Source organism: Hoplias malabaricus, chromosome X2 (genome assembly GCF_029633855.1).
Source record: "Hoplias malabaricus isolate fHopMal1 chromosome X2, fHopMal1.hap1, whole genome shotgun sequence".
NCBI classification, from domain to species: domain Eukaryota; kingdom Metazoa; phylum Chordata; class Actinopteri; order Characiformes; family Erythrinidae; genus Hoplias; species Hoplias malabaricus.
Window position 1 is genome coordinate 11,405,907 of NC_089819.1, and position 20,962 is coordinate 11,426,868.

General features: G+C 41.9%; 1 protein-coding gene across 1 annotated transcript in view; it reads left to right on the forward strand.

Moving 5' to 3' along the window:
• The first annotated feature begins 16,245 nt into the window (after positions 1-16,245).
• Positions 16,246-20,962, forward strand: part of LOC136676195 (serine/arginine repetitive matrix protein 4-like) — an 89,642-nt gene continuing 84,925 nt past the window's right edge. Inside the window, exon 1 of the mRNA XM_066653038.1 lies at positions 16,246-16,379. Within this exon, the coding sequence (XP_066509135.1) occupies positions 16,246-16,379 (134 nt within the window). The remainder of the gene's footprint in view (positions 16,380-20,962) is intronic.

The following is a 20,962-nucleotide window of genomic DNA, read 5'->3' on the forward strand; positions in this document are numbered from 1 at the left end:
CAAGGGCCCTTCAGCAGCTGTGTGGACTAACGCCAAGAAAGCTGAATTAGTTATCAGACTTTCAGTGCACAAAGAATAGGCATAACGTTGGGTTGAACACTAAGGGGGCATTCTTTGGGGGGAGGGGACATGCAGCTGCTTGGAATGCAATGAAAATAGCTAGTAAATTTTTAAACTATGGAAAATACCAAAATGCAACCTCAACATCAATATGCAACAGTTTTAATAACTGGTATATTCACAAAACTTACCCTCTACCAAATGATAGTATACACCCATCAACCATAACATTTTGACCACCTCCTTGTTTCTACATTCACTGTCCATTCTCTGAGTTCCACTGACCAGAAAGGAGCACTTTATAGTTTTACAATTACAGACTGTAGTCAATTTGTTGCTCTGTATACATTTTTCCCCTTTCGTCCTGTTCATCAATGGTCAGGACCCCCACAGAGCAGGTATTATTTTGGTGGTGGATAATTTTTAGAGCTGCAGTGACAGTGAATTAATGTGCAATAATTTGTCAGTGTACAATGCACCCAATGCAGTCATCCTCAAGTTCTTCATTAGGGGACATAAGATGCTGTTGGCTAGATATTTTTGGTTTGATGGACTATTGTCAGTCGAACAATGACGTTGAGGGCTTTAAAAACTCCAGCAGCACTGCTGTTACTGATCCACTTGTATCAGTGCAACACACACTTACACGCCAGCACATCAGTGTCACTACAGCACTGAGAATTATCCACTACGAAAATCATACCTTCTTTGCAGTGGTCCCCTGGGGGTCCTGCGAGAAGTGGTGAAGTGCTCCAGCCTGTAATTGTGACCTACAACGTGCTCCTGTCTGAATGGACAATAAGTGTAGAAATAATATTGTTGATCGTTATATTAACAGTCCTTAAATACACTAAAATTTATACACACCTTCTCATCAAATATTTCTTGTGCAATGATGATATAAATGTGGAGACTTTTTTTTTTACTGAAGTTACAGCTTCCTCTCGTCTGAGAAGACTTTAGAATGGATAATGGGAATTTATGAGAGTATCTGAAGTGCATGTCTTGTGGCCAGACACTGATGTTGGATGATTAGTTCTGGATCACAAACCACTCAAACTTATCCCACTGAGAGGACTGTACTCCATCACTTCAAAAAATGCAGTTGGTCCACAGACCAATGCTGGAAGGCACCCTCTAGCTAACACTTGACATTGAGTATGGTGACCTTAGTCTGATGTCTGTCTGCTCCGGTGTCACAATTCATTTCATGGTTTTCTACTGAGATTTTACAAGCTGTGCATGCACAATTGGACAACTGTGTCCACAGAATGTGACTTATACTAGTAGAATATATTATAAGATTGTTTGTTTGTTTAAAAAAAATACCATATATGTGTGAGTGTGTGTGTGTGTGTGTGAGAGAGAGAGAGAGAGAGAAAGAGAGAGAGTGAGAAAGCTAGTGAATGATTGATCATGATGCTCTCTTCATTATGTCCAAATTGTTTGTGCTGATCATCACTTCCTCACCATTCTGGACTCAGTGTGCCCTGCCATCTTATTGGTGTGTGTCCAGTCCCTGAAAAAACAATTCCCACTAATTCTTGGAAAGTCTCTCTCTCTCTCTCTCTCTCTCTCTCTCTCTCTCTCTCTCTCTCTCTCTCTCTCTCTCTCTCACTTATGCACATACAAGAAAATGTAGGCATCCAGTACCTTTGTCTTGGCATGTTGTGCAAGTGAACCATCAGACAGCAGACAGCACCATTGGACACAGTCCAGTCTCAGAATTGGATGAAATCCTGCAGAGCAAAATCTAATCCAGTTCAGTTCAGTGGGAGTAAATTTAATTCTGAAATACTCAATACTGTCATACTAGCTGCCAAGACGACTGTTTTATTGCAATTGTGCACTCGACACTTGACATATGTGACTCTACTGAGAGCTCGTAGATGCTGTGTGGTCAGATATGTGTCACATGTTGAAAATAAAGCTGTCGATCACACCATCTGGGGCTGTAAAGCTACCTGCAATCCACTATCCACATACGTCAGATTCAGTATCAGTTACAGGGTTGCACTGCACCTTGGCACAGCACATTCTTTAGAGCAATTGGACACAAACTTAACCCAATTATGCAGGGTAGAACATTAGTGGGATCTGGATGTGGTTGAATGGGAATTGAACAGGACCATGCAAATGTTAAATATGTAAATATGCAAAAAGCTTACATACAGTTTGGGTCCTGGGGTCATGTCTCAGGTGGCGCAAGGTGGTGGCACCGGCTCATCCCTGAAATGCCACTGGGCTAGAGTCCCTTCTAAATGACCATGCTTAGGGCCACAGGATCAGTAGTTTATTTTCAATGCTGTTTTGATTTTATACGATAGTATACCACAGTTAGTTCCGACCATGCACTCTTATGTTACACGATAATGGCACGCTGACCGAAGCTCTTCAGGTATCACTCCACAAAATACATGTAACCTAGCAACGATGCCAGCGCTTACAAGACAGAGCTGTGCCTGGACTTTTTCACCCAATGGGATACAGGTTAATTTTTTGTTCGTGCAACTTTTTTCATGAACAGAGTAAAGAGTTATGGCGCAGTGGACTCTGCTTTCTGATTTGTAAACAAAAGAAAATATAAAATAAATTATATATATACACACAACCTAGAGCAGGCGCCAGTCCATCACAGGGCAACACACACACACACACACATTCACTCAATGAATCACACCTACAACAATCACACCCGGAGGAAAGCCATTCAGGTACCAAACTCCTCACAGGAAACCCACACAGACACTGGGAAAACACACCAAACTCCTCATAGACAGTCACCTGGAGCGGGACTTGAACCCACCACCTCTAGGTTCTTGGGGCTGTGTGACTGCGACACTACCTGCCGCACCACCATACTGCAGGGTTTAACATCACACAAGTTAAAGATCCAGAGTTCGTTGAAAAGAGAAAAAGGAATGTGTGATTGGACTGGAATGATATTTAGTTCTACAATTGCTGACAATTACTGTAGTCCATATAAGCTGACTTTTACCCTATTCTTCAACTGTCAGGGCTCCTAGAGAAGCACAGCAGAGCAGCAATTATTTAGGTGGTGGATCTTTCTAAACACTGCAGTGGCATTGACATAGTGACACCTGTATAAAAAACGCAGATAAAATGGACAATGAATGTAGAATGTAAAAATATGAACTCAATGCAGATAGTAGCTTGAACCCCAGCAGAATTGAAGGTAACCGGCTGCATTCAAGACGCATTCAAGAAACCAAGCAAAAGGGGAAATAAATTCGAACAATAGCTTTTTAAGCTGAAGAGACTAGATATTTCCCTTGTTTTCAGTGAACCTCAAGTCATATTTTCAATGCATAAAGCCATCAAAAACTGCAGGAGCGGAAGTGTGAGCCAAAATAGAGCCTGACCCTTCCACCGAGGAGACGCTGTCTCTTCTGATGATGACGACGGCAGCCATTAGCGTAACTTAGAGAGGGGACCATCATTATTGATGAACATTATGTTCTGTCCTGGAGCCGTGGATCATCAGCTCTGTGGTTGTGAGTCTCTGCTGGAGAGCCCGAGGCTCAGAGAGACTGACAGGCGGCTAATCTCCAACGAAGGGAGCGTCCCTTGTACCCTTGCCCTGTCCGACTGCTCTCTTTGAGCAGCACTGTGTTCGTGACCATCTGAGGAGTTCTTTCCTTACATCACCCACAGAGAACACTGCTCACTGGCTTTAGGACTAGACACTGTTCTCACTTCAGTATTTCAGCATCAGCGTTCTCAAACATGGTGATTTTCTGTCCTGTAAAAAAAAAAATAATGTTCCCAGTTCAGCACTGGAAATATACAACTCTCATTTCCACAATATCAAAGAGGACAGTGTTAGATAGTGTAATGCTTACAAACAGTGCCCAGCAAATGTGGAATTTTTAAGCTGTAACAAACATATCAAAGAATTAATACATACATGACAAAACTCAGTATGGAGACACTCTAAATGTTTGAGATATAGCTACATTTTCCAAAAAAATGTCACTGTAGTGGTACCTTTTTCTGTCAGTCTGGTGGTATGTATTCAGTACCTTTAGTAAGGGAACAGAACTGGAGATTTTGAAGTTGCGCTGGTTTCACACACTCCAAGTTTAATTTGTCTCCCTTTACTTTAGTATGAGCTTCAATTCATCTGGAACGCCCTTAACTAGATTGCATTCATACACATAAATGTTATTGAAGTGAGTTACTGAGGTTGAATGAGGAATTTTTGCTCATAAAAGCAACTCCTTTCAGTGTTGTTCACAGTGGGTTCACTTTAAAGGAGCTACATTCATAGATGGTAAAATATGTGTACAAACTTTGGATATACAGTGTATTTATTTTCATAATAGAGAGAGCGAGTTCTGTCTACAAGCCTATATATATATATATATATATATTGAACCAGATTTAACCAAAGGATGACCCACCTAGTCACTCACACCCTCACATGTGGAGAGTTTCAAACAGCTAATCCTCATACTATCTTCGGATTCTGGATTGTGGTGAACCAGAGCACCCAGAGAAAGGTGACAAAGATGCAGGAGAGATTTGAGGTGAGGATTGAATCTAGGACTGCAAGACCCTGGAGCAGTGTGGCAGTGACACTATAGTGCTGAATCGCCTTTTCACTCAGAAATCTTTGTTGTGTATTCCGCAAATGGGATATTCTTGATATAAAGTCAGTAAACTATGTGTAAGTACACTACAAATTGAGCAGGGGCTTCATGAAATGAGGCTTAATAATTGTGATTACTCATGGTTAGCCTCAGTGAGTGCAAAGTGCTTTTTTGATCATTTGTATGAGAAGAGGGTAGTTGTACAGATCAGCTAAAAACCAATGATCCTTAATGAAGTGGGTTTTTTCTCCAGTTTGCAAAAATGCTTGCTTTGCTATTCACAAAAACAGCAGTGCGCTCGACAATGAGCAATCCATTACAGCCCATTCATAGAGCTGTCTTATTCAGCACTTTTCTAATTGAATTTTGAAACTTTCATACGTATGGGATAAAAAATGAACTTTGACGGATTGTAATTGGACGACTGCATAAATATATACATGTGCATGTCCTCAGACAACAAAATTTTAATTTGTCTACTCGTGTTGCTGACGAGCTGCTTACGCCATGAGAAGCAGGGGAAATTTTTGCCTCTGTCACTGCAGAGCGATATGATCCAATATGTTTTGCCAGCTTTGCACTGGGCTTGAACTGCTTATTGCAAGCAATTTTTAAAATGCTGTTGAGCTACAGAACGGCTCCTTCAGTTGTGGGGTTACAAGAGTACATGAGTTTGTTTGAAGTGAACAGTGGTTAAGCAGACAGCTATGGTACTTAGAACCAAAAAGAAACATAAGGGCTACAATAAATAAGCATTAAATGACCAAAAGAGGACAACCTTTCAACATTTCTTTTAAAATTTGTTATTTTATCAGTCTTGCTGCTGTAACTGCTTCTCTAAGATGGCTTTACTGTAGATTTTGAAAGGATTTATTTAAGGGATTTGAAGGCAATCAGACATGTGAACATTTAAAGACCCCCGGTGAAAGTCAAGTTAACTTATTAACATATTAACATTAAGGAAGACATATCATGTGCAGCATTCCAAAGACAGCTTTAAATGGGTGCAGTCAGACAGCCAGGATATATTTTGTCTTATTTTGTAAACCTAAGGAAGCTTTTCAATCAATCAAGCGTGGGTTTTGGATTTTGAGCTATATGTGAGTAGGAAGGGACAGTAGTGACAGAAACAGGGTCTAATTAAATATTCATAGAGCCACACATATTGAATTAAAGTAAATGTATGGAACTACAATTAAGACACTTTGCATGCATTAAGGAATGGTCTTTTCTTGAAAACAACTTAAAAATATTTTGTTTTAATTAATGAGCAGATGTGCACTTTAAGAGTCATGAGCACCAGCTAAGAGTTAAGGGTCATGGACACCACTTTGATTCACACCAAAGTTTCTGGCTCAAGATCCAGCACTTTAAAGGCCAAGTTAAGCCCAATTTATATTTCTGGGTCAACTCTACGCCGTAGGCAACACGTCAGTGCAAACGATACGCCGTAGCCGCAGACCGCAACAATGTGATTGGTCAGAAGTAGGATGGATGTTGAAGTACAGTGATGGACAAGTACAAGAACATGAACTCTTCTCCTCTACACACAGAGATGCAGACAGCAGCACATTCATAATGAGAAATTTGCTCAAACGTGGTGTGGGTGCCAGGGATGAATAAAAATGTTGAGGAAAAGAAAAATACCGACATCTCTGGGGAAAAAAATAACTCTATGAGAAGGGATACTACACTGGAATAATATGCCGGCTTTTTATTTGTTACTTTCCTGGTACCTCATGTAAACTCTGCTCTGTCCCAAACAACGACCTACTCCCTAAATAGTGCACTTTCAAGATTTATAAAAGTAACTGTACTGCACCACTACACTGTGTGCTAGTGTAGAGGAAGATGTTTGAGATTCAGCCCTAGTGGTGTGGCGGTGTAATTGCTGAGCGACGTAGACACCAAGAAGTATAAATTCTCGCAATGGCGTAAGCTCTGCGTTGAGTTTAGAATGCCCTTGCCTTCTCCAGAGCTCAGTGCTAGCGGGGGTGGGGCACTATATATTTTGATCCAGCACACCCTCAGTGGATTCCAGAATGTGGACACATTGAAGTAGCTGTAGACAGTCGTTCACTACAAATATTTGAACAAAAAGTTTATGTCAAGTACTTGATCACAGTTCAGCTCATTCGATTTTAGGACTGGATTATAATTGTTGTTTTAGCCTAAAATAGTAAGTGATTATTCATTCATTCTTTATCTGTAAGTGCTTATCCAGTTCAGGTTCGCAGTGGGTCCAGAGCCTATCTGGAATCATTGGACACAAGGCAGAAATACACCCTGGAGTGTGCCCTCCCAGGGTGTATGGAGGGTGCCAGTCCTTCACAGGGCAACACAGACACTCACACATACTTTTTGAGTCACCAATTCACTTACCAATGTGTTTTTGGACTGTGGGGGAAACTGGAGCACCTGGAGAAAACCCACACGGACACGGGGAGAACACATCAACTCCTCACAGACAGTCACCCGGAGCAGGACTCGAACCCACAACCTCCAGGCCCCTAGAGCTGTGTGGCAGTGACACTACCTGCTGCACCACCGTGCCACCCTTTAGTAAGTGATTAGACTACATTAAAGTGTGTAGATCACTGATATTAAAATAGTAACCAAACTGAAATATATAAAGTGTGCTACAAATCATCAGTTCATTATTTGAAGTTCAATAAATTAAGAATCGAAAGGCAGTCATGTTACTAACTTTTTAAGGTATATTTTACAGTGGATTCATTTTTCACAGTAATGTCTTACTGCCATTGCAGAAACAGCCCATTCGACTGAAGGAATGAACCAGTTCATTAACTAAGAGCCTTCAGCTACAATTTAATTTGTTCATTTTGATAGAGATCACTAGTAATCATGGGGATAAGGCCTATTGATCCCATTTAGGTTGTTCCCATGCATCCGTTTGGAAGAAGGACATTTGCCTCTGGTCAGGAACTGAGCTGAAGTTGAGCAGCTTTGGTTCTATGAGGACGTCGCAATGACACAAACTGCTTCTGTCCGTCTCTCCGCATTGATTTAATCATGTATGTAATTAGTTTCATCCAGGCTCATTTTCAGCAAATTAATTGCATTTTGGGCAGCGGGTATTTGCGCCTAAACAGAGGAGGAAGGGAGGGAGTGCTGTTAGAACTTGACCTGACGAGAGGCATGAAATTAAATTGGTCTGACAACACTATTTACACTGGAGTACATTGAACACAGTGATAATTTACATAATACACAAATAAGTTCTCCTTCATGAAGGAGAAACAAGAGGACAGCCAGCAGACACCACAGCAGCCAATAAAATGCTTTTGATCCTCTCAGTGTTCATCTGCTGCAAGTATATATATATATATATATATATATATATATATATATATATATATAATATATATATATTTTTTATTCATTTATTTTATTTTTTTGGGGGGTGGTCGTGTCACAATGGGGGTGGCATGGTGGTGCAGCAGGTAGTGTCGCAGTCACACAGCTCCAGGGACCTGCAGGTTGTGGATTTGAGTCCTGCTCTGGGTGACTGTCTGTGAGGAATTTGTTGTGTTCTCCCCGTGTCCTCGTAGGTTTCCTCCGGGTGCTCCAGTTTCCCATGGTCCAAAAACATGTTGGTAGGTGGATTTGTGACTAAAAAGTGTCCATAGGTGTGAATGTGTGTGTTGCTCTATGAAGGACCGGTGCCCCCTCCTGGGTGTGTTCCTGCCTTGCACAAAATAATTCCAGGTTGGCTCCGGACCCATCTTGAACCTGAACTGGATAAGCGGTTACAGACAATGAATGAATGAATTAATGTCAAAATGGGGTGGGGTATGTATGTGTGTTGGTTATGGTCAATACACACACACACACACACACACAAACACTAGTGCACTACGGGCAGTGAACAGTGAGCAGTTGGGTTTAGGCAACTGAGGCAGGAGACAACACTCCCTCTCCCCCCTATTGATTATAGTCATCAAACAAGCAACCCTTTACAAAAATGACAAACCTGTGTGTGTTTGTAAGCAGAATCAGACACAGTGCAAGTTAGACATAATCCAAAAATTCTGCAGGCTTGCTGTTTAATGCACTTTTATTTATGTCTGTGATCTATGTTTTTTTTTTTTTTTACTCCTGCATTTAAATCAAACTCTGTGCCACCTCTTGACATTTTGACAATTGGAATTACACAAAAAGCCGCATGATTGGACGGTGGGTGCATCTCTGTTTCATCTCCTAAGGAGAAAGCAGTGTGGTTTCTATGGCGATAGATGAAGAAAAAGAGTCTGGGCTGTGATGACAGTGACAGGCTGTTTTAACTCTGTACACCAGCGGGGAAGAGTGTGAGCTTTGTTGTTTGCCTTCAGTGTGTGAAAAAACTGCCTTCCGTGTCATTTCATTCCATCTATTTTGTCGTTCAGCCAAACCTGAAATAAGAGATTTCTAAACAGATACTGAAGCTTAAGAAAGACTGAGCATTACATTATCGCCACTGAAATTCATTTGTTACCTCACTGTCTGGCCACTTTATTAAAAATCCATTCCCTTGCTGCTCTCCAGTGGCAGAACTCTCTAAACATGTACCACTGGGAGGTTATGCATTTGATACGTTGTGATGTCTCAGGCATCTGAGACTAAGAGCCCATGAGATAATAACTGGCCTCTGTCTGAATGGAATGATCTTCCCTCTCCCCCACTGCTCCACACTATGTTAGCAAGTGCTGATATGTTAGCTGAAATAGCAGCAATGCAGTTATTATTCTCCAAGTGTGTTGAGCAGACAAATGGCATTGTGGTAAATGCATTTAAGACTCAACTACTTTAACATTTTAGGAGTTTTAACATTCAACGCTCAGTACAGGGTGGGTCTGAAGCATACCCTGAATGACTGGATGCGATGTAGGAACACACCCTGGAGGGGACACCAGTTCTTTGCGGGCCATCACACACTCACCCAGTTCAACACACACTCACACCAGTGGGCAGTTTCACAAAGCTAATCCACCTATTCCCATGTGTTGTTGGATTGTTGGAGGAAACCAGATCACCCAGAAGAAAGACACAGGGAGAACACAACTCCTCACAGACAGTAAACTCAGGCAGGTACTTAACCCTGGACCCAGGACCTCAGGACCTCAGGACCTTGGACCTGTGTAGCATTTAAACTGCCCCTAAACTAAATGCTCTGCACAAGGAAGTGATTAGCTGTTAGCATTAAATATACAGCCACCTCATCCATTTAATATTAAATCCAGACTATAAACACAAAACTCTGTTCTGGTTAGAATTTGGTTTCCGCTGATGTTCTCTAAATCTAAAGGCCAAAAAATTTGTTGGCAGGTCATGGAAAGATTCCTTTTATATATTACTTTTGCAAATGTAGAAACTTTCATATTCTGTTGAAAATTTATGTTCAAATGCAGATTTAATGCAAAAAGATATTATAACCTTTATACCCCGCTGGGCTTCTAAATTCCTGAGTTTAATAACTACAGAACGTCTGTACAGATTTCACAGTAGTCACTGAGCGATACAATGAAGAATCAGTATTAAGATTGTTTATGTTCCTTTTCACACTTTTTCACAATAACAAAATAAAAGAAGGCAATAGACTCAATATGGAATGGAACACACCTCCACTTTTCCAAATCCAGTTTCACATCTCCATTGGGCCATGTACCACATAATGCCAAATAAATAAACCAGGCACTGAGAATGCTGCTGGATAAATCCCTTTGAGAAGAATGGAGAATGCTTGCCATGTTCTAATACATTGTGCATGGAACTGGATGGCAGATTTGGCCCCTCAGTATGACTGGAAATGATTGATTTGGCTCCATGCATTTTAAAGTGATGATGTAGCAGAAACTTCTCTCTAGCTCTCACTTCTAATATACACTATATGTCCAAAGATTTAAGGACAATTCTTACAATTAGATTGGGTCGCTACTGTAAGGTGATAGATCTAGCTGACATTTCAAAAGAAGTGGCTCACAGCAGAAAAGCGTGGTAATACATACTGAAACGTCCAGAATTCTGACGTTGGCATTTTCATTTCACTGTCACATTCATTAATCTCTTTATACAAATCTGAGGAAGGGTCATACAGCTTACTTTTTCATTCATGGATTAGATTTTCATCTTGAACTGGATAGCTTAACCGGAGAATTTGAGGTAAAACAGGGCATCCATCACTTTTGGCTGGAACAAATATTCTATCACTGGCTGTTAGAACAAGATGTCCTTTTGTTATAAGTTAATAAGTCAGAGGGATACTTAGAAATATGTTGCCACTGATACAGATATTTTGCGCTAAATGCCTTTCAGCAATTGCATCGCAGGTTTGGAAGTAACTATCACTGCAAGATTCCTCTCAGTTAGAAAGCCTGTTTTGTGTGGGTTTACTAAGGTTTGCTCCAGGTGCTGGATACTCATGTAACAGGATGCCAGGTAGGACAGAATTCTGCAGCATAATTTTGTGTAAAAACGACCATGTGTCAAACTGTTTAAAACGATGTTGGTAAAAACATCAGAAATAAAGTGTTGTATGTTATCGGAGCAGGACAGCCTCAGCCTGGCCCGGTCTGCTGCTGCTCATCCTAATGAGTGTTTTTTTTTTCTTTTTTTGTGTTTTTTTTTCTCACTCAAATCCTCTCAGAGTACAGCATTATACTTATCTCACAGTCTCTCCAGCTCCCCTGAGAGCGTGTTTCAAATACAAAGTTCCATATAACCTGGCGGCCCACACACCTATGTGAGAAATGCAAATCCCCACTCTGAAGTATATTCACACTCACAGATTTACTGCCATTTTCAGAATGTGTGAATATTAATTTATTTGTTTGTTTAGTTTTTTATTATTATTATTATTTTAGCACCTTACAGTGTTCAGGGTAAAAATATATCAACAGCAAATCACCCACCCACAAGTCACCCACATGTACTTAGACATATACTGCACATACACTACATTTTAGACAACCCGTATAATCTCTTAATAGGTGCACCCATTGTGCACACACTTCTTATATAATCACAGTATTAACGCATGTAATAAAAAAAGATTGCTCTGGAACAGCTACACATGAGCCAAAAGTTACCATGCCCAATCATAAATGTAGATAAGAAGAGTATGAAGCCCTATATCATGGAATAATGTGGTGATTTTCCACTGCATGGGAACAGCTCTACACGCTTAAAGCTTGTCGCTTTTCCACTCCGCGAAATGAAGCCGGTGATGTTGTAAAATCCAGTCTCCTCTTGGTGATTGACATGGCTCTGGCCGATCAGTGCTCAGCAGGGTTTACACGTCACCCTTTAGTACCTACACGACACGGTTTGAACCTGAAGTGAGCTGGGACTGAAAACTTACCCGGTTCCAGGGATCAGGTACCAGTTTTGGCCAGTGGAACAGCAAAAGAGTCGAGTCAAGTCGAGTAGAGTCATGTAGGTTCCATGAAATGATGGAGTAAAGCACACATCAGTATCCTCATATAACACTCTATGGCTTAACAATTTCAAAAAAACGTTGTTGTACCATTTCTATAGGTTTTACAGCAGAAATACACAGACTTTAAAGAACTTAAGTTTAAGAACCAGCTTAAGAATTCTGACAAACACTGTGATAGATAAAAGTGCTAGAGCCTTTACAGCTTTAGAAATGACTTAGTAACCTGACAATGACTGTGCTGAACCAGGGAGGTGACCTGCTTTGGCTGGCACTGACAGGGACGTGGGTTTTCATGTGGCTTGAGCTTTGTAGACACATTTGCTTGCTGTTTATCTTCTTGTTTTGAATCTCTTTGGCTCTGGCATGCAGTCAGGGCTCATGCTTTGGTCCCAGACAGAATGCAAACAGGATCAGGTAGAGAGTACAGTGTTCTGAAGCATAACCCAAACATATTGGTTGATTAGTTGAACATGGTGTGCATTGGCATTTGGTTTAATTTGAGTGTGCTTGCTCATAATCTTTATTCAAAGCATGCTGATGAGGCTTCCACTTAGTGTTAAGTGGATGGTGGCGTTACACATTGAGTTTCATGTTAGTGGTTAAAATATGCATAACTAATCAAGGCAGTAAGCGTAGCTGAGTGTCTCTGCATACCTATTAGATCTCTCTCTCTCTCTCTCTCTCTCTCTCTCTCTCTCTCTCTCTCTCTCTCTCTGCGTGTGTGTTTCTCTCTCTCTTTCTCTGTGTGTGTGTGTGTGTGTGTGTGAGAGAGAGAGACAGAGATCACAAGCATTCTGTGTGCTGTGCGGAACAGATAACATGACAGGAATGATGTTTATTTTTGTTTTTTTCTTTTATAATCCCTTCTCCAGGGCTCCCAAGTGGAGCAGCGGCCTAAGTGTCGGCCCTATCATGAGGAGATTGGTGGTTTGATCCCCAGTGATGCCCCAACCATTCGAGGTGGGGAGTCCATGAGCGCACAATTGAACTCGATTTTAGTGTGGGTAGGATGGCCCCCTCCTCACTGTTCGTAACACATGCAGAGTGCTAGCCAATGCTGAACTCTGTTGGCAGACATTATAGATCTGGGTAGGTCTTAGCATTGTCCTCCAAGTTGTGTTGAACTGTGCATTAGTGTAGTGTGTGCAGCAGTGCAAAAAAAAGGTGTAGTGGCTTGCTTCATATATCTCAAAAGAAGCATGAGCTTGCCTTCTCTCTCTGAGGGTTGTGGTGCTGTGTGTGACTGGGGGCGTACTAGCTATCATGGTGGAATATGTGATGAATAATGATGGGGAGAATCTGATTAAAGAGCCAAATTTGCCCACCTACTTCATGCAGCCTTGTTCTTAATCCTCTTGCCTTAGTGATTATAATGAAATATCATTGCTGTCTATCTCCCTTTTTATTTTTGGAAGGGCCCATAGAACTGACTTGTAGGGGTTCCAATCTCTTCTATTCTAAATTATTTCACTTGTAAAATTTACTTACGGCATGGTGGTGCAGCAGGTAGTGTCTCCAGGGACCTAAAGGTTGTAGGTTTGATTCCTTCTCCAGGTGACTGTCTGTGAGGAGTTTGGTGTGTTCTCCCTGTGTCCATGTGGGTTTGCTCCGGTTTCCTCCCACGGTCCAAAAACACATGTTGGTAGGTGGATTCGAGTGTCCATAGCTGTGAGTGTGTGTGTTGCCCTGTGAAGGACTGGTGCCCCCTCCAAGGTGTATTCCTGCTTTGCGCCCAATGATTCCAGGTAGGCTCTGGACCCACTGTGACCCAGAACAGGATAAGCATTTACAGATAATGGATGGATGGATGAATATTTGGAGATACAGGTGATTTCTTCCCGACCACAATAATGTAGCACCACTTTTTAGTCCTATACTAAATTGTTATTCAGGTGTACAGGAGACAAGCTAATCTGTTGATACAAGGGAGTAGCCTATGTATGTATGAAATGAGTAGTAAAAAGTAGTTTATTAGCAGAAGTATAAATTATGCATTTGTATCAAAGTGAGTAAAATATAAAGCAAGCATTTCTGATACTGTATATGCTCCTTTAACTTCCTTTAGATGTAAACAAAGTGGGGTGGCATGGTGGAGCAACAGGTAGTATTACTGCCACACAGCTCTAGGGTCCTGGGGTTGTTAAATACCTGCCTCAGGTAGTGTAAGGGGTTTGGTGCAAATCTAACTCTGTACAGCAGCTGTGATTGGCTCAGGACTATTAGGGTTGTGCTGAAAACAAGCTTTGTAATAGGCTCAGTCCCTCAATAGTCAACATCATATTTGAAAGGGTTCAGCTGTCACATTTTCCAACTATAGCTCATTCTCACTCAATTATTCTGCCTCCGTGGGTGGGACAGGTGCAGTAAGAAGGGAGCTGGAGGACAGGAGGCATTGGAAAGTTTTTGGAAGTACCCAAATTGGAAGTGCTTTGAAGTGAAAGTGTTCATTATAGACATTTTTTTTTTGTCCAAAATGTATCATGCAGTGTACTATAGGCCTGGTTCCTATCAGCACCACTCTGTATAATCAGTCTCAGTAAGGACTCCTGGAACAAAGCATTTGCCCATAAACCACATTTAAAATATATAAATACTTTCCTTTTAAATGTTGTATTGACAAGATTGGATTAACTCATATAGGGACCAAAAGTGTGAGGACTTTTCTTTAGTTTCGGTGACTTTGCATGACCAGCTGATGACCAGCTGCATGTGCACAACTTAGAAAGGGAGCAGCTGTATTAGAAAATCCCCATGCTCCATCCCAACAGTGTGCTAGAGCAGTACAAACCCTCCAGCACTGGGCTGTAAGCAGAGGAACTGTGGATCTTCTGGAGTGATGGATCCCCATCCAGAACTTTTGGGATGAGATGGAATGGTATCATCCAGAACTAATAATTAAACATCAGTACCTTCACTTACGGTACTGTGGCTGACATAACATTTTGAGGCATATGTCCCAGGAATAGAGGCTGTTACTGCAGCAAAGTGTGTATTTGTATACTGTGTAGTTTTTTATAAAGTTTTTTTTTTTTTCTCAGACGTTTTCATTATGAGACCATGTCTGGACCTGCAAGACCAAAGGGATCTAAGAAGGTCAATAGTGTGAGAGAATGATCAGTGCTGTTGACCGGAGGTCTGCGTGTTGTGCAGGTGCAGTGTGTGTATGTGTGTGTGTGTGTGTGTGTGTTTAAACTCAGAGCAGGGGCTCTACTCGGGGGGTCAGTGTGGTGAATGCTCCATCTGCTGCCCACCATCAGCCTGCTATTGTTATGTTGATTAAGGGGAACAGGATATGGAGCTTTGTCGGAAGGGGGTGGGGTCTAGAGAGGCAGACGGGGTGGTGAGGCAGAAAAAGAGAGAAATACACACACACACACACACACGCAGAGAGAGAGAGAGAGAGAGAGAGAGAGAGAGAGAGGTACATAATTTGTCAACTGCTCAAAAATATATGAATTGTAATTGCATTTATATACTGTTTGTTAATTTTTTGCAGTTTGATCCTTTTTTTATGAAATATGAAAATTTCATGAAAATGAAATGTTTGAAATGAAATGAAATGAAAAATGGAATAGTTTGCACACAATGGCAGTTTTAACTGGAACTCATATAAATGCAGGTTGGTCTCTGATACTGATACTGATGATGATGATTATGATGATATTTGAGGTGTGTGTGTGTGTGTGTCTGTGTGTGTGTGTGTGTGTGTCTGTGTGTGTGTGTCTGACACCGCCTCCTGCTCTACGTCACTGGGTCCCTTCTAACAAAACAAGCCTCCATCAGCTGGACTCCCACACTCTTTCTCTCGCACTCGAGACAACACACACACCACGCGCTCCTTATTTCCCTGCTTTTCTGTCTCTCTCTCTCTCTCTCTCTCACACACACACACACACACACACCAGCTGAGGACATGGCACGTGCTTAGCTTTACACTACAGTCTTTACCAAACAAACAAACCAACCAACCAAGAGCAGAGTAAAGCAAAGACAACCACGAGGAGAGAGATCTGCTGGATTCAGGACTTGGACAGCTCCCGCGTGCAAGAGCCCCACAGTACTACTCCGGCGTTCAGTTTATTTCTTTCTTTCTTTCTGTTGTTTGTTGTTTTCTGTTTGCCCCATTCGGGGGTTGCCATGGCCACCGTGCTGCAGGGCCAGAAGCAGCTCCTGGAGAAGTTGTGGAAAGGAGCGTGCAGAGCTGTAACCACGCCCAGGCCAGAGAGCGTCATCATCGCAAGCATCATCGCACGTCGAGGGCAGAGCAGCGCGTGAGTTCAACACATTTTATCATTTCGTACATCCTGCAACCTGCTGCTGCTGCTTTACAACAGCTCCGTCTCGGAGAATGAGAGACTTCTTTGGCGCCGAGAGAGAGAGTGAGAGAGAGAGAGAGACTCAGAGACACTCAGAAGTCAGGGACAGACGGACACAGAGACAGACTAAGAGTATGTGTGAGTGAGAGTGTAAAGAGAGAGAGAGAGAGAGAGACAGAGAGAGACAGAGAGAGAGAGAGAGAGAGAGTTGGAGGGACAGAGTGAGAAAGTGACTGAATCAGAGACAGACACACACACAGACAGATGTCTATCCAGGGGGTGATAAAGTAACTGAAGGACAGAGAGCGAGTAAATAATGGAGAAATGAGAGAATGAGTGTGAGAGACATAGGTGAGAAAATGAGAGAGAGAGTGAGAGAGTTGGAGGGTCTGAGTGAGAAAAAGTCTCACACACAGACTAAGGGACAGACGGATATCCAGTGCGAGGATGTGTGAGAGAGTAACTGAAGGACAGACAGAGAGAGAGACTAAATAATTGAGAAATGTGTGTGTGAGACATAGATAAGGATGTGAGTGTGGTAGAGAGAGACTGAAGCACACAAAGAGAGAGCGAGAATATGTGTGACTAAGAAACTGAAGGAGAGAAAAGTGAGAAAGACAATGTATGTTAGTGAGTCTGAGGGGCAAAGACAGATGGAAAAGGGAGGGCGAGAGATGAAGGAAATGAGGGAGAATATGTTTGAGTGTGAAAGACACACAGAGGCAATATTTATAATTTATTTATAGTATAAATGTGTGTGTATGAGAGAGAGAGAGAGAGAGAGAGAGAGAGAGAGAGAGAGAGAGAGAGAGTCTACTTGTGTGCAGAAAGAGAAAGGTTGGGAGAGAGCGAGACTCTAGCATTCAGTTTTACACACACTGTGTGTGCCTGTGTGTGTGTCTGAAGGACAGACTGAGAAGTATGTGCATATGTTTTGTGAAGGAGAGCAGAGATGAGTGTGAGATGGTGTGGTAGATGGAACTGGTGCTGTAAAGTCTCCAGGTCTGGGATGTTGTTCAAAGGATCTCCCTTCTCTACTGTGAGCCCCCATCCAATACCTCTAGTATGTGCTGGAGAGGTGTTTGTGATCCAGCACTAAACATCTAATATCTCACCAAATCTCTTGTGACTGAATGCAATCAAATCCTCACATCAGAGTCCCAACATCACTATAAAGCCTATCCAGAAAGGTAAAAGCTAAGGGGGAACAAATCCCCCATTAATACCCTTGATTTCAGAATAAACGGTTGTGTTATGATTCCAGAGTGCCAGCAGGCGCAGTGTGTGTTTGTATGTGTCTATGTGTGAAGTGTGTGTGATCCCCTGCTGCTCAGTTTCTCTCCTGCTGGTCCTCATCCCTAACAGTCTGATCTTTTATCTCTATCTCTCTCTCTCTCTCTCTCTCTCTCTCTCTCTCTCTCTCTCTCTCTCTCTCTCTCCCTCTCCCTCTCCCTCTCTCTCTCTCTCACTCACACACACATCCTCTACACTTGTTTGCAGTATCTCCTGATTTCTGGAGGGCCCCTTTCAGCAAGATAAAAGGTGTATTTCCAAGGGCATGGCAATCCATCCATTTTGAAAAACAGCCTTTCAAAACATGTAGCTCTCACTATACACACCTTCTAAAAAAATACACAAAAGCAGGAACACTTTTCATCAGTTCCACCACTTCACATTCACATACACCCATTACCCATCACATTAAACTAATTTTATTTTATTTTTTTCACCCCCACTTTTATCAGTTCCACTTACCATACCGGTGCACTTTGAAGTTCCACAATAACAGACTGTATCTCTGTTCCACTGAATACGTTTTCAATGGTTTTCAATGGCCAGGGCCGCCACAGAGCATGATTTGGGTGGTGGTTCGTCCTCAGTGCTGCAGTAACACTGACATGGTGTAAGTATGTGCTGTGTTGGTACACGTGGATCAGACACAGCAGTGCTGGTGGAGTCAGTCCATGAAGTCCACATATTGAGATTAAGCTGTAAAAGCACCCATCTTGAAGGGTTTGATTTGACTACTTGTTTAAATATTTGTGCTTATTTAGACTCCAGATGTTTTGTTCAGCCCATTCTTATTAAGTTTTAAAGCATGTTTTAGCCACTACTGATTTTGGATCAGGCAGAGTATAGGCAAACCATATCATTGCTATCCAAAGAAAAATATACCTCCATTTTTGTTTATTTTTACTTTACTACATCATTTGAACATAGCAACTCTGCTTTAAATTGTGTGCATATCTCATAGTGAAAATGTCTAGTTTCATAATGAAAATTGATAAATGGACCAATGAAATGATCTAAAATGACTTTGGAATTTGGAATAAACACTTTTTACATTGACGTCCATTAAAAGTGAAGAAGGTTTTCGCCCCTTCTTCTGTAAAGTCATATTTTGGAGACGTGTTTCTTTGTACAGTGACAATATACAAATTATGAGGGGGTGGCATGGCTCTAGGTTTCTGGTGTCCTGATGGGGTTGTGGATTCCGCGCTCATATTAGGTCACTGTCTGTGGGTTGTGTTCTCCCTGTGTCTGCGTGGGTCTACTCCAGGAACTCCAATTTCCTCCCACAGTTAAAAAAAAGCACAAAACACACGCTGGTTGGTGAATTGGGTATTCAACAGGGTCCATAGGTGTGAGTGTATGTGGCCCTGTGATGAACTTGTGCCCTGTGCTGGATGTGTTCCTGCCTGGCATCCAACGACTCAGAGCAGTCTCTGGACACACTGTGAACAAGATAAAGCTGTTACAGAACATGACTGACTGACTGAATGAATGAATCCATAATAACAAAAGAGCCTGTCTGGTTTTAGGAAGGGAGTCTGGAAAACTAATACAAATTCTTCTTTCATCTCTCACATTATTTACTTCTTCACTCTGTTCTTTCTTTCTCCTTCTCTATCTTTCTTTTGTTGTCTGACCTTTCTTCTGTGAGCTTTTTTTCTTCATATCTATTCAGGGTCAAGGAAATCTCTCTGCATATATTCACCCTCCAAACTCTGAGTGACTTTGCTGTTGCTCACAGCCGGATTTGCGCATTTACAAACAAATAAATGCAACTAATCCTATCAAACCATCATCTGGTTGGCTTTCTGTGTCCTGCTGTGCTCCCCACAGGAGAAAGCTTGTTGTGTTGGTGCAACATAAACTAAAGTGCTTTTAAAGTGGTTTGTTGGGGTTATTCATTTTTGCCTCTTTCTTCTTTGCTTCCCAGCTTCACTCTTCAGTTCATTTATGTTAGCCATTACCTAACAGCCTCAGGCCAGCTCTGGTCACATCGTTATTCACTGAGAATAAACACTAGATGATGGACAGTTGAATAGGAACACACTGAACTATCTCTCTCTCTCTCTCTCTCTCTCTCTCTCTCTCTCTCTCTCTCACACACACACACACACTCACTCTCTACTTCGCTCTAGTGCTTTATTGGTCTGTCATAAAAAAAACACATTAGCACTGCTAATATAAAAGGTTTATTAATTTGATCAAATATAAATTACTTAGAATCATAAAACAGAACATTGTACAAACCAAATAAAATGATCCTGATTTGTTAAGTGCTTTTTATAACAAAAAATGTGATTTGACACATTGATCGATGGGCGGCACGGTGGTGCAGCAGGTAGTGTCGCAGTCACACAGCTCCAGGGACCTGGAGGTTGTTGGTTTGATTCCCGCTCTGGGTGACTGTCTGTGAGGAGTTGGTGTGTTCTCCCCGTGTCCGCGTGGGTTTCCTCCGGGTGCTCCGGTTTCCTCCCACAGTCCAAAAACACACGTTGGTAGGTGGACTGGTGACTCAAAAGTGTCCGTAGGTGTGAGTGTGTGAGTGAATGTGTGTGTGTGTCTGTGTTGCCCTGTGAAGGACTGGCGCCCCCTCCAGGGTGTATTCCTGCCTTGCACCCAATGATTCCAGGTAGGCTCTGGACCCACCGTGACCCTGAACTGGATTAGCGGTTACAGATAATGAATGAATGATGAACATTGATCGATCATAACATTAAAACCTCACAAACACCCCCACAACCTGTTATTCAAAGTCCAGGACCTCTTAGGACCACTATAGATCAGGTATTACGTGGGTGGTAGATCGTTTTCCAAACTACAGTAATGTGTTGTTAATATGAGTTGATCAGGCACAGCAGGGATGCTGGAGTTTTTAAAAACTTTGCCACTGTATTTGTCACTGTATTTGACACACTCATCTTGTTGGTTTACCTTGTAGACGTAAAATCAGAAACGTTTTTTTTAAGACATCCTCAAGTCCTTTACTGGGGGGGATCACAGGAAGCTGCACAAAGGACACTGTTGCTTGGATATTTTTGGTCCGTGGTCTATTTTCAATCTGTCAGTGACACTGAGGGGTTTCAAACCTCTTAACAGAACTGCTCTGATTATCTATTTATACTAGACCCACACTCTAATCTGATTTAAGTGATGAGAATAATCCACCATCCAAATAATACCTGTAATAAAATCTGTAGTAGTCCTAGTAAAGTATGAAAACAAGTGTGTGTATGAGGGGGTGGGCT